Source organism: Hemiscyllium ocellatum, chromosome 8 (assembly GCF_020745735.1).
Source record: "Hemiscyllium ocellatum isolate sHemOce1 chromosome 8, sHemOce1.pat.X.cur, whole genome shotgun sequence".
NCBI classification, from domain to species: Eukaryota; Metazoa; Chordata; class Chondrichthyes; order Orectolobiformes; family Hemiscylliidae; genus Hemiscyllium; species Hemiscyllium ocellatum.
In genome coordinates this window covers 80587631-80599338 of record NC_083408.1, presented here as the reverse complement: position 1 = coordinate 80599338, position 11708 = coordinate 80587631, and the positions used below count along the sequence as shown (strand labels likewise).

Genomic DNA, 11708 nt, shown 5'->3' with positions numbered 1-11708 from the left:
TGCCCTGAGAGAAAGCATTATCGTGTTAATTACGCTCCAGAAGCTTCTGTCACACTGAATGTTAGCTCCTGAAAGAATGTTCCAGAATCTGAATTTAAAGTAACCATTACATTGCCGCGCCAGTTGCCAGTTTGTCAAATAAGGGGAAGCTGCCCTTCCCCTTCTCTCATCCATAATTATCCTCCTTTCCTCTGTCTATTGATATTATATATCAGTGGTGATGGGGCTGCAAGCTCAATCCACGAGGATCTAGTGTCTCGTGGACATCATCGTGGACATTGTTGTATTAAAATATGAAATTTAACCAGTTTAACTGTCGATTGGGACACTCAATCGAGATGGATTTAAAAAATTGATTTTTAAACAGCTTTAAAGCAGAACCAATCTGGGCCACCGATTATTTTAAACGACTTACTTTCATAAGATATTAACGATCACGGTATTTCAAACTCGAAGTCATTTTAAGAAGAATTTAAATTCAGATTACGCTTTACGTATTCAGAACTGTTATGTTAGTAACATGTTTCGTTGCGATACTTTTTTTGAGAAGCACTGTTCATTTTATATTCAGTCTGTGATGAAGACGTCACCTCATTCTCATCTCGAAACGGCTCAGAAAATTCCAGCAACTTCACGGGTTGCGCCTCATTCAAGGGCTTTCCGCATTGCCGGCCGCCACGCAGCGCACTCCCCGCCCTCCAACCGCTGAATGGCCCGCTCCGATTTGGAACGCCACACGCTCTGGCTCCCCATTGGCCACTGCCACTGTCAATCTGTGCAAAGCCCCGACCAAGGTTCGAGATGTTTCTCGAACTTCGATTCTGGCGAAGACGAGGCGCCATATAAAAACCGGTTCGCCGCCTTTTCTGCCTGCATTACCTAAGGTGCGAGCTGTAGTAGACAGTCGGAGAGGTTGTGCTGTTCATTGTTAAAAGAATCGCGGAACGCGAGAGTGTTTAAGGAAGGTAAAAAAAAGTGGTAATGGGTAATTAGCAGAGTTTGATGTTAGTAGCTCGGGCTTTTAATTAGGCTGTTCAGTTTAATTTATTTTTTTCTTTCGAATCAATTAAATTTAATTTCAGATCACAGAATCGATTTACCCAATGTTCTAGAAGAATGATTTTTGTTTTCTTAAAGTGAAAAAGTTTTTTAAATGGAAAAGCTGTTTTATTATTTTTCTCGAACGATTCACTTATTACTATCGGTCCATTGTCAACGCGTTTTTACCGCGCTAAGCCTTCTGGTAACCCTTAGACTTTTCTAGAAGCTTGTTCTAGTGGGTGGAGTCAGCCTGCGCATGTGGAGACACTCTGCTTCTACCACAAAATTCAACTATTTACCCCGATTTTCGTTTCAGTAGTACTCGTTTGTTTTCTTAACTTGTTCATCAAACCTTATTTTACTTTCTCGTTACATTAACAACAGATGCCTGAAGAAATTCCACCAACCACGCAGGATGCGCCGATGGAGGAAGAAACTGAGACTTTCGCCTTTCAGGCGGAAATTGCTCAATTGATGTCTCTGATCATTAATACATTTTATTCCAACAAAGAAATATTTCTGAGAGAACTTATCTCCAATTCCTCTGATGTAAGTCACTTTTTTTTTTACTTATTTTAGTTATCAAGATTCACTTTCATATCTTTGACCGTGGTTTAACACTGTCAATAAAGTTCTTTAATGTCACTTCTGACTTCAAGATGTTGATCTATTTCTATCTAATCTACTTTCGCAACATGATCTCAATTGAATAGTGGTATCATGAGAATATTCTAGAAGCTGTAAGCAGAATTTTTTCCACCTTCCAAGGATGGATATGATCACAATAGACAAATAATATGTTGTAGAATACCTGAAAGATGATAGCAGTGTCCTTGGTATCTGAATGTGAGATGTTAGTTATCATTTTTCTTTAGTAAAAGAATTCCAGACTGTGGAAAGTAAAGTATTAATCTCATCAGGTGGTTGTGGTGGAGTAGTGCTCAGAAAGCTAGTGCTTTCAATTAAACCTGTTGGACTATAGGCAAAAGTGAGGACTGCAGATGCTGGTAACCACAGTCTTGATTAGTGTTGCTGGAAAAACACCAGCAGGTCAGGCAGCATATGAGGAGCAGACGTTTCTGGCAAAAACCCTTCATCAAGAGCTATTGGACTAAACTTGGTGTTGTGATTTTTAACTTTGTGCACCCAGTCCAACACCAGCATCCCAAATGGTCAATTATTCATTCCTAGTTATCGTTGAAGCTCTGAACAAATGTTTCATTTAAAATTGGAAGCTTCAGATTCCCTCCTGTAGCTTGAGTCATCTGTTTTTATCCAGTGAGACAATGACTGCAGATGCTGGAAACCAAATTTTGGATTAGTGGTGTTGGAAGAGCACAGCAGTTCAGGCAGTATCTGAGGAGCAGCAAAATCTCCCAGTGTACCTTTATTGGGAGTTGAATAAACTTTTTAAAATCTAACGAGGCTTTGAAACTTCAATTAAAAGAGCTACTCCAAACACAACCAGCTTCTGATCATTACCAGTGACTATGGGTTAATTTGTGGCTAGTTCCATAATTTAGGGACAGTGGTGAATTTCAAGATGTTGGAAAACTTGTTCACATTCTATCACAGGGTAGATAGTGAACCTATCATCTTGGTGCAGTTATCATGTAATCTATAGCCTGTCAGTCTTAAGTGCTTTCTAAATGTTTAGATTGATTCCATGGACTTGTTTAATGTCCGTGAACAATCTCTCTCCAATGAGACATGGAGTTACAAAAACTATTTCCTACATTCTAATGCTACATAAAATAATGCAGTTTGAAGTCAGCAGCAGTCTAACTTGTGATGACTGCTGTTCTTGATGGAACTGAACATGTATTGATCTTGCAAGACTGTCAAGTAAAAAGTGAGGTCTGCAGATGCTGGAGATCAGAGCTGAAAATGTGTTGCTGGTTAAAGCACAGCAGGTTGGGCAGCATCCAAGGAACAGGAAATTCGACGTTTCGGGCCAGAGCCCTTCATCAGGAATGAGGAGAGGGTGCCAAGCAGGCTAAGGTAAAAGGTATGGAGGAGGGACTTGGGGGAGGGGCGATGGAGATGTGATAGGTGGAAGGAGGTCAAGGTGAGGGTGATAGGCTGGAGTGGGGTGGGGGCGGAGAGGTCAGGAAGAGGATTGCAGGTCAGGAGGGCGGTGCTGGATTCAAGGGAATCCTCTTCCTGACCTCTCTGCCCCCACCCCACTCTGGCCTATCACCCTCACCTTGACCTCCTTCCACCTATCATATCTCCATTGCCCCTCCCCCCCCCCCCCCAAGTCCCTCCTTACCTTTTTAATCTTGGCCTGCCTGGCACCTTCTCATTCCTGATGAAGGGCTCTGGCCCGAAACATTGAATTTCCTGTTCCTTGGATGCTGCCTGACCTGCTGTGCTTTTAACCAGCAACACGTTTTCAGCTCTTGCAAGACTATCTTGTGCAAAAATAAAAAAAAAATACTTATCTCCACTAGTGACTCTTTGGAAGTATTAGTGGTATCCAACAGATTTCCATCATTCCTTTATGGGAGAGAGCAAATGATTTAGACTGCTTTTTCTGGCTTATAGTGAGGACCATCTTAACACTTTTTTTTGGATGTACCACCATGTCGTATAGCTCCCCACTCAACTGAAAATCTTGAAGCCATCTAGAAACTTAGTGTGCGTAGACAGGGTCTGCTACATGTTGCATAGTATGGCTGGATTGGAACACCTAAATCTACCTTGATTCCACTCGGGTCACAGGTTGATCCAATCTAAGCTTGCATCCCTATAGTGCTAGAAAAGTCCTGTATTGAAGTTCTCATCTGATCACTGCTAAATACAGGATAGGATGACCAGATAATTTGTAACCAGGGAGTTATTTCAACCTAACTGACTAAAGTTCATCTGATTAGTTGAGGCCAGATTTCTCTCAACATGGGCTCATTCTTCCCAATCCAGATAATGTAATATTGGGACCATTCCTCTTGGACTGAGGAGACGTTTGATACATTTTTATCCTGTTCAAAAGAACTTTCCAGAGTAATCGCATCTTCCAGCCTTTGATCCAGCACTTAATGGACAAATCACTTTCACTTTTTGAAATGTGACTCCAGTTAGTTTCTAGCTTTGCTATTAGTTGTAGATTTCATGGCTCAAATACTTAAAATCTCCCGTTAGCCACCTCTTTCCTCCACTAAACAAGACTTCTTGATATTCACTCCAATGTTGTAGTAGGCAGCTACATCATGCTCTAGTCTCCTTGATTCTTAAGGAAAGTATCCCTTCTGTTCAACACCTTCGTGCCCTTGTACCTTTTTGGGTATTCATGGTAATGTGCTTGGTGTCTTTATTTCCCCTCTTTCCGATAACTGTGCTGCTGTTTATTTGCTTGCCTTCCCTTTATGTATCATACCTAAATTTTTGTTTTTAGAGGGAATTCCACCTGCATTTTTCTGGCCAGCTGGCTGACTTATAGATCTTTACCTAGAATCCCTAACCATCCATCAATGGCCACTTAGGTCTTCTATGCTTAAATCCAGCACGAATCTAGTGTGCAGTGTAGCAAGATTCCACAGTGGAAAGAGTCTTCAGGTCATGAAGATCTGTTGGCATAACACTTTATCCATGGAGTTTTTGCGTAAAACCTAGCGGGTTATGTAGACTCCAAATATGCTAACTCATTAACCCTTTTCTGCCACTTAAGACAAGCAAGTCGGGCAGAATTTTAAAACGTGCTGACTGTTAGATCACTTCTTGACAAGTGAAATGTGTAGTTTGTATTTCTACATTAACTGCCTTTCTCCAACTAAAGTTTAGGGAATTTTTTAAACTTAGATTCCTTACAGTATGGAAACAACAGGCCCTTCATTCCAACAAGTCCACACCAACCCTCCAAAGAGTAACCCACCTAGACCCATTTCCCTCTGACTAATGCACATAATACTGTGGGCAGTTTAGCATGGCCAAGTCACCTGATCTGCACATCTCTTGGATTGTGGGAGGAAATCGGAGCACCCGGAGGATGTGCAAACTCCACCCATTCGCCTGAGGCTGGAATTGAACTTGGGACCCTGGTGCTATGAGGCAGCAGTGCTCGCCACTGTGCCACCCTATTGGAGGTGCTGTAAAGAAAGCATGTCAACATTCAGCACTTTGGAGAAACTTTGCATGAAAACAATACCACTATTTGTCTTTCTTCAAACACTTGTTAAAGTAAACCTCTAAGTTTGATCACATCCCCAGAATTTGATTGCAGCTTTTAACAATCAATTGTATAGCTAAGAAACATGTTGAATTCTGATTTTGTTTTTATTTTAAAGGCTCTTGATAAAATTCGCTATGAAAGCTTAACTGATCCAAGCAAGCTGGATTCTGGCAAAGAATTGAAGATTGACATTGTTCCAAATCAAAAGGAGCACACTTTGACTATTCGTGATACTGGTATTGGAATGACCAAAGTTGACCTTATTAACAATCTAGGTACCATTGCCAAGTCTGGAACAAAAGCATTCATGGAGGCCTTGCAAGCTGGTGCAGACATATCAATGATTGGACAGTTTGGTGTAGGCTTCTATTCTGCCTACCTAGTTGCAGAAAAAGTAACAGTCATCACTAAACATAATGATGATGATCAGTACGTGTGGGAATCATCTGCTGGAGGGTCTTTCACAGTAAGATTAGATCATGGTAAGTAACTTTTTTTGCAGAAAGTAAGGTTATAACCTTCAATTGAACTTTATTTCCTTTGCATACTTTCAAAAATTATGAAAGTGATCTTTCATAAAAGCAAGAGTTTTGACTGCTTAAACAGTGTCATCCCTTTCATACACAATATTTCATGAACTTGTATAAACAGCGTACTGTTCAAACATTAACACTAGTTTGGCTTTCTCAAAAGGTGAAGATATTGGCCGTGGAACCAAAGTAATCTTGCACTTGAAGGAAGATCAGATGGAATATATAGAAGAAAAGAGAATCAAAGAAATTGTCAAGAAACACTCCCAGTTCATTGGCTACCCTATCACTTTATTTGTAAGCATTTTTCTTTGACTCCTGGAAATTTGGTGATGTGTATACTTGTCTAATCAACCCAGTCATTTCTTTTTCACAAGAAAAATAATACTTGCAAAACTTTTAAACAGGTGGAGAAGGAGCGTGATAAAGAAATCAGTGATGATGAAGGGGAAGAAAAAGAAAAGAAAGAGGATGATGCTGCTGAAGAAGAAGACAAGCCAAAAATTGAAGATGTTGGATCAGATGAAGAAGAAGATGAAAAGAAAGAAGGTGACAAAAAGAAAAAGAAGAAAATTAAGGAAAAATATATAGATCAAGAAGAATTGAACAAGACCAAACCCATTTGGACAAGAAATCCTGAAGACATTACTAATGAAGAATATGGGGAATTCTACAAGAGTCTGACAAACGATTGGGAGGAGCATTTGGCAGTAAAAGTAAGTTTGCTATTAACACTAACTATGCAATGATGGAAAGTGTTGAAAAATTTGTTGTAACCAGTAGGTCAATTAACTTTTTTTTTTTACAGCACTTTTCTGTTGAAGGCCAGCTGGAGTTTAGAGCATTGCTTTTTGCTCCAAGACGTGCGCCATTTGATCTCTTTGAAAACCGAAAGAAGAAAAACAACATTAAGTTGTACGTGCGCAGAGTCTTCATCATGGATAATTGTGAAGAGCTAATTCCAGAATATCTCAGTAAGTATTTGGGCAGGAATACCTGATACATTCTATACTCAATTAAATCAAGTGAATGTAATTTCTCACTTGTCATGTTATGATGAGAGTTTTCTTTTTAAGTGTGAACTTTTTCCCCCCAAGATTTTATCAAAGGAGTAGTAGATTCTGAAGATCTGCCCCTTAATATTTCCCGAGAGATGTTGCAGCAGAGCAAGATTCTGAAAGTAATTCGTAAAAACCTGGTCAAGAAATGCTTAGAGCTCTTCACGGAATTGTCAGAGGACAAAGAAAACTACAAGAAGCTATATGAACAATTCTCCAAAAACCTCAAGGTGAACATTGCTGCTTTTTAATGTAACATCACATTTCAAAATCCATTAACTATAAATAGTAGAACAAGGCAAAACTTTCTCACTTGCTTCATTAGCAGGTCAATAATGGTTGGTTTTTTTTTTAGGTCTGCAACTGACTTGACACAATAGTGCTTTTTATCTTTGTGTTGGATTTAAGGTTAACAAACTCTTTTTTTTCAAATCTGCTCATCTCTACCAAACAAAGGCTTTTTTTTTCTAGAGCTAAGTTTTAAATATTTTCAACTTGTAAAGTGCGTGTTTAGTGTAGAAGTTCCAGGAAAAATAAAACTGATTTTGAGTTGAATTTAAGAGTGAAGCATGCATCTTCATGCGAACAATCCCAGGAGCTCTGAAATCGTGCTTTTTTTATTTGTCAGAAAAAGTACTTTGTTCTTATGCACCGCTTCAAAATCTGCAAGAGCAGACATTGATTTCCAGTAACAGATACCTGTCCCTAGTTACATGAATAATCAACCTTGCTCTTTTTTCCCTCGTACCTCCTCAGCTTGGAATCCATGAGGACTCTCAAAATCGCAAGAAACTTTCTGAGTTGCTCCGGTATCACACTTCAGTGAGTGGTGATGAAATGGTATCTCTGAAAGATTATGTCTCCCGTATGAAAGACAACCAGAAACACGTCTATTATATAACTGGTATGTAGAGCATACATTTACAATATGCAGATTTCTGGTATGTATACTAGACATGATTAGTCACTTGAGTTGTTTAAATTTTAGGTGAAACAAAGGATCAAGTAGCTAATTCTGCTTTTGTGGAGAGGCTAAGAAAACATGGATTGGAGGTGATTTACATGACTGAGCCAATTGATGAATACTGTGTGCAGCAGCTCAAAGAATTTGATGGGAAAACTCTAGTCTCTGTAACAAAGGAAGGTTTGGAGCTTCCAGAAGATGAAGAGGAGAAAAAGAAGCAGGAAGAAAAGAAGGCAAACTTTGAGAATCTGTGCAAGATAATGAAGGACATCTTGGAGAAGAAAATTGAGAAAGTATGTTTAAATTTTTGGAAAATAGAATATTGAAGACTAGAAAAACCAAATTCCCTTTGAGTGAAGGTTAAAGATGGCAGAGCTCAAATTTGTTAACCAGCTTGAGTCAAAGGATTGCAGTCCTGTTGGATCTGGAATGAATTTACAGATAGGCTAGTAACCACTTCAGTTCTAATATTTTTAGAATTTGGAGGAGTATTATTTGAATGAGACTTCTGGGAGTGACATTCATTTTCACCTGTTGAAACAACTGTACATTGATTTTAAGGAACTAATGCCTGCAATGTTCAGTCACTTTTTTTAAACTTCATTCTGTAATCACCCTTTTTCTAACTTGCATCCCCAGGTAACTGTTTCCAATCGCTTAGTTGCCTCTCCATGTTGCATTGTGACCAGTACTTACGGTTGGACTGCCAACATGGAACGAATCATGAAGGCTCAGGCACTTCGCGATAACTCTACAATGGGTTACATGGCAGCTAAGAAACTCTTGGAAATAAATCCTGATCATCCAATTGTTCAGACACTACGGCAGAAAGCAGAAGCTGACAAAAATGACAAGTCAGTAAAGGACCTGGTCATTCTTCTTTTTGAGACTGCCCTGCTGTCCTCTGGCTTTTCATTAGAAGATCCACAGACTCACGCTAATCGCATCTACAGGATGATTAAACTTGGTCTTGGTAAGCATCTTGACCACCAAGTAAAGGCTATTTTGCAGTTTTTGTCTGCTTATGCAGTGTAAGAAAATAATGTAAAACATTTCCAGTATCGACTAATCTTCCTGTTGGATGTTTTTTTTTTCACCTTTTTTTTTCTTAATGGTAACTGAGCTATCTGACAGGATTAAACTTGTAGATGTCTTGCTGGTTTTGTTGTATGCAGAAGAATAACTTGTTTTTTGCCCTCCTAGGTATTGATGAGGAAGATCCTGTCATGGAGGATGCAGGTCCAACAAATACAGAAGAAATGCCTCCATTGGAAGGGGATGATGATGATGATACATCACGAATGGAAGAAGTTGACTGAACAAAATACAGCCAGCACTGAGATATTTCATTCATCCTTGAGCTGTTGCAGTCACTGTTTAAAACTATAATGGACCACTGTAACAGTATCACACTTCTGTGAAGCATAGTTGATGCTGCATTTTTCTGTAATACTCAGTACTAGCAAACAAGTGACAATTGAGCATATGTTGAAATAAACATTTAGTTTAAATTCCTTTACTTTTTTTTAGTGTGAATTAAATTTATTCTTCAAGTTTGACACTTTAGACATATTAGAATAAGCCTTTATTTTCTAATCCAGTAACCCCACCATAAATTGTACATTCCCTGGTTTCTGTCTTGTTAAAAGTTTACTTAGGGGCCTTGCCAGTTGGAACATCGAGTAGAGCAGAACTAATAGCAGAAAATACTCTTGGTCTTTAGAAGATGAAGCCTCTGGTATTCTGTCTGATGTTCTGTCTTTCTGGTTAGCACAAAGAGTGAATGCTGATCTTTTTTGGACGGGTGTTTTCTTGTTGAATGGCATTTATGTGCAAATCAATTTTGATTCCATTTCACCTGCAAGTCATATTTCTGAAATTTGTTGACGTGTCATTTACAACATTTTAGTAAAAGTAGTAACAGCTGATCACCATAAGCCACTTAAGTCATCTATAGCTAGTCACTAACATTACTATGCTACTTGGACGTTAGTTAAAGAAAAGCAATACTAATTTGAGGCTGAACATTTTTGATATCCTTAAGGATATTTAAGTTTAAACTAGATGATAAAAGCCTTGTTGGAAAGCAGCTGCTGTAAATTAACTTTTTCCATGGTAGTTTTCCACAGGACACTGGCTTTGATGCTTCTATAATGTGTTAGTCTCACTGCAAAGTCATCCATATAGTTACTGCTCTAAATGTAGTCACTTCTGATCAATGTGTTATGCTATCCATTGGGGATGGTTCCCCCCCCCCCCCCCCCCCCCCATATATCAGAGATGGGAGCACTACTTTGGTACAAGACTGAAAATATTTATTTAAATAAGTAACTCTTACAAAATTTATGTAATTGCTGTTGCAAATTTTTTTTTTGTAGTCACTATTATTAATTATGGTAGTCAGATCATTTGGGCAAATTGCCAGAAGTACTGTCATTAGCATAAAGAAAATTCTTGGTTTTGATTTTTCAATAGACTTGAGATATTTCTATTCTTTGCCACAATGCTTGCCATGAATTGAACAAATACTGTAGGGTAGCTTGAAAGCTACAGATTTAGGCCAGATCAGCACCACGAAAGTCTTAAGTGATCTTTGTTTTTGGTATACTTGTTAGTCGAGCACTAGTTTTCTTTACTAGAAATTTTTGAAAAGGTCACTTTCATTTAAACTGTTTGGAGCTATGTTTTGGCACACCTATAGAGCATGTGGGCCTTAAACTAGGGCTTTCTGGTCAGAGATAGATGTTGCCATGCAAGACTTGATGTTTGTTCTGAAACCAATAAGTAGTTTCCACCATCTGCATTTGAAGCATTGCATTTAAATGGAATGAGCTGCCAGAGAGTGTTGGAGGCTGGTGCAGTTATAATGTTTAAAAGGCATCTCAATGAGTAGGAAGGGTTCAGAGGGATGTGGGTCAAGTGCTGGTAAATGGGACTAATTAGGTTAGGATATCTGGTCCAATATGTCTATGCCAAAGGGGCTGTTTCTGTGCTGTACATCTCCATAACATCAGTAGTGGGAAGAACAGGAGGACTTGGGAAGATTTGCAGATTCAAGAGCCTAGCCAAAAGTGTTTTACACGTAATGAGTAAATATTTGCTGATAAGAGGTCATTCAGTTGAAACATTAAATATTGGTGTTAGGGCCACTATTTTTAGGATCAACTTTGACATTGGAATACAGACTAAATTATCAATATTTCTAATAATACAAAATGTTGACATGGTAATCATCTGGGATCCAGTCAGATAACAGCAACAGGCCAAAGCTGTTAGATGAGAGGAAGTTGGATTTTTAATAGGTGTAATGTAACATTTTGGGGGAAAAAAATTCAAATTTGGCACAGTACCAGGATTAAATGTACAGTGACAACATTCTTCAAAGGAGGCAGGCTGTGACAGTACTTAGCAAAGCATACTTTGCACTTAATAATTGCAGAAATTGAGTGAATTCTGTTCTGGTTACCAAATGTATGGAAGCATGAGAGAATGCAAAATGGTTTTGGATTGCTTCCAAAGATAAGCTGTGATGTTTTGGAGAAGGTAAAGTTGTAGATTTAGGGGAGATTTCATAGTGTGCTGAGATTAACAGGTTTAGAAATGGCAAACTAATGCTGTCTTTAATTGATGGTACAAAGATGGGATCAGTAGGGAGTGAGATAATGAGTGGTGTGATCCAAACCTATCTGCTAATGAGGATGGTGTATGAAGCAATAACTTCAAAAAAAATTGCATAAACTTGAAGGAAAACAGTATGGGATTAACTGGATAGTTCTCTAAAGAACCAACGTGGATTGGTTAGGAAAGGGGAAAGCTTTGAAGGGATATGGGCCAAACACAACCAAACAGTTCAGTTTAAGAAACACAGTTGGCAAGGACGAGTTGGGCTGAAGGGATTGTATGACTACCCTCCACCTCACCCCTGCCATGCCATAATTGTTAAATAC

General features: G+C 38.8%; 1 protein-coding gene across 2 annotated transcripts; it reads left to right on the top strand.

Moving 5' to 3' along the window:
* The first annotated feature begins 781 nt into the window (after positions 1-781).
* LOC132818344 (heat shock protein HSP 90-alpha) lies at positions 782-9280 on the top strand. Of its 2 annotated transcripts, none has more exons than XM_060829281.1 (11): positions 782-884; positions 1426-1590; positions 5325-5691; positions 5903-6036; positions 6147-6455; positions 6548-6713; positions 6837-7027; positions 7554-7701; positions 7786-8054; positions 8401-8734; positions 8965-9280. In XM_060829281.1, the coding sequence occupies exons 2-11, from the start codon at positions 1426-1428 to the stop codon at positions 9078-9080; spliced, it is 2199 nt and encodes a 732-aa protein (XP_060685264.1). In that variant the 5' UTR covers positions 782-884; the 3' UTR covers positions 9081-9280. The 2 variants fall into 2 exon arrangements, with proteins under 2 accessions (XP_060685264.1, XP_060685263.1); XM_060829280.1 differs by having other exon boundaries at positions 851-965.
* Positions 9281-11708: the final 2428 nt, after the last annotated feature.

Coding starts and splice junctions, on each gene's coding strand:
- LOC132818344 (XM_060829281.1), top strand. CDS start 1,426: ATGCCTGAAGAAATTCCACCAACCACGCAGGATGCGCCGATGGAGGAA. Junction 1,591..5,324: donor TTATCTCCAATTCCTCTGAT/GTAAGTCACTTT, acceptor TTTATTTTAAAG/GCTCTTGATAAAATTCGCTA. Junction 6,037..6,146: donor GCTACCCTATCACTTTATTT/GTAAGCATTTTT, acceptor ACTTTTAAACAG/GTGGAGAAGGAGCGTGATAA.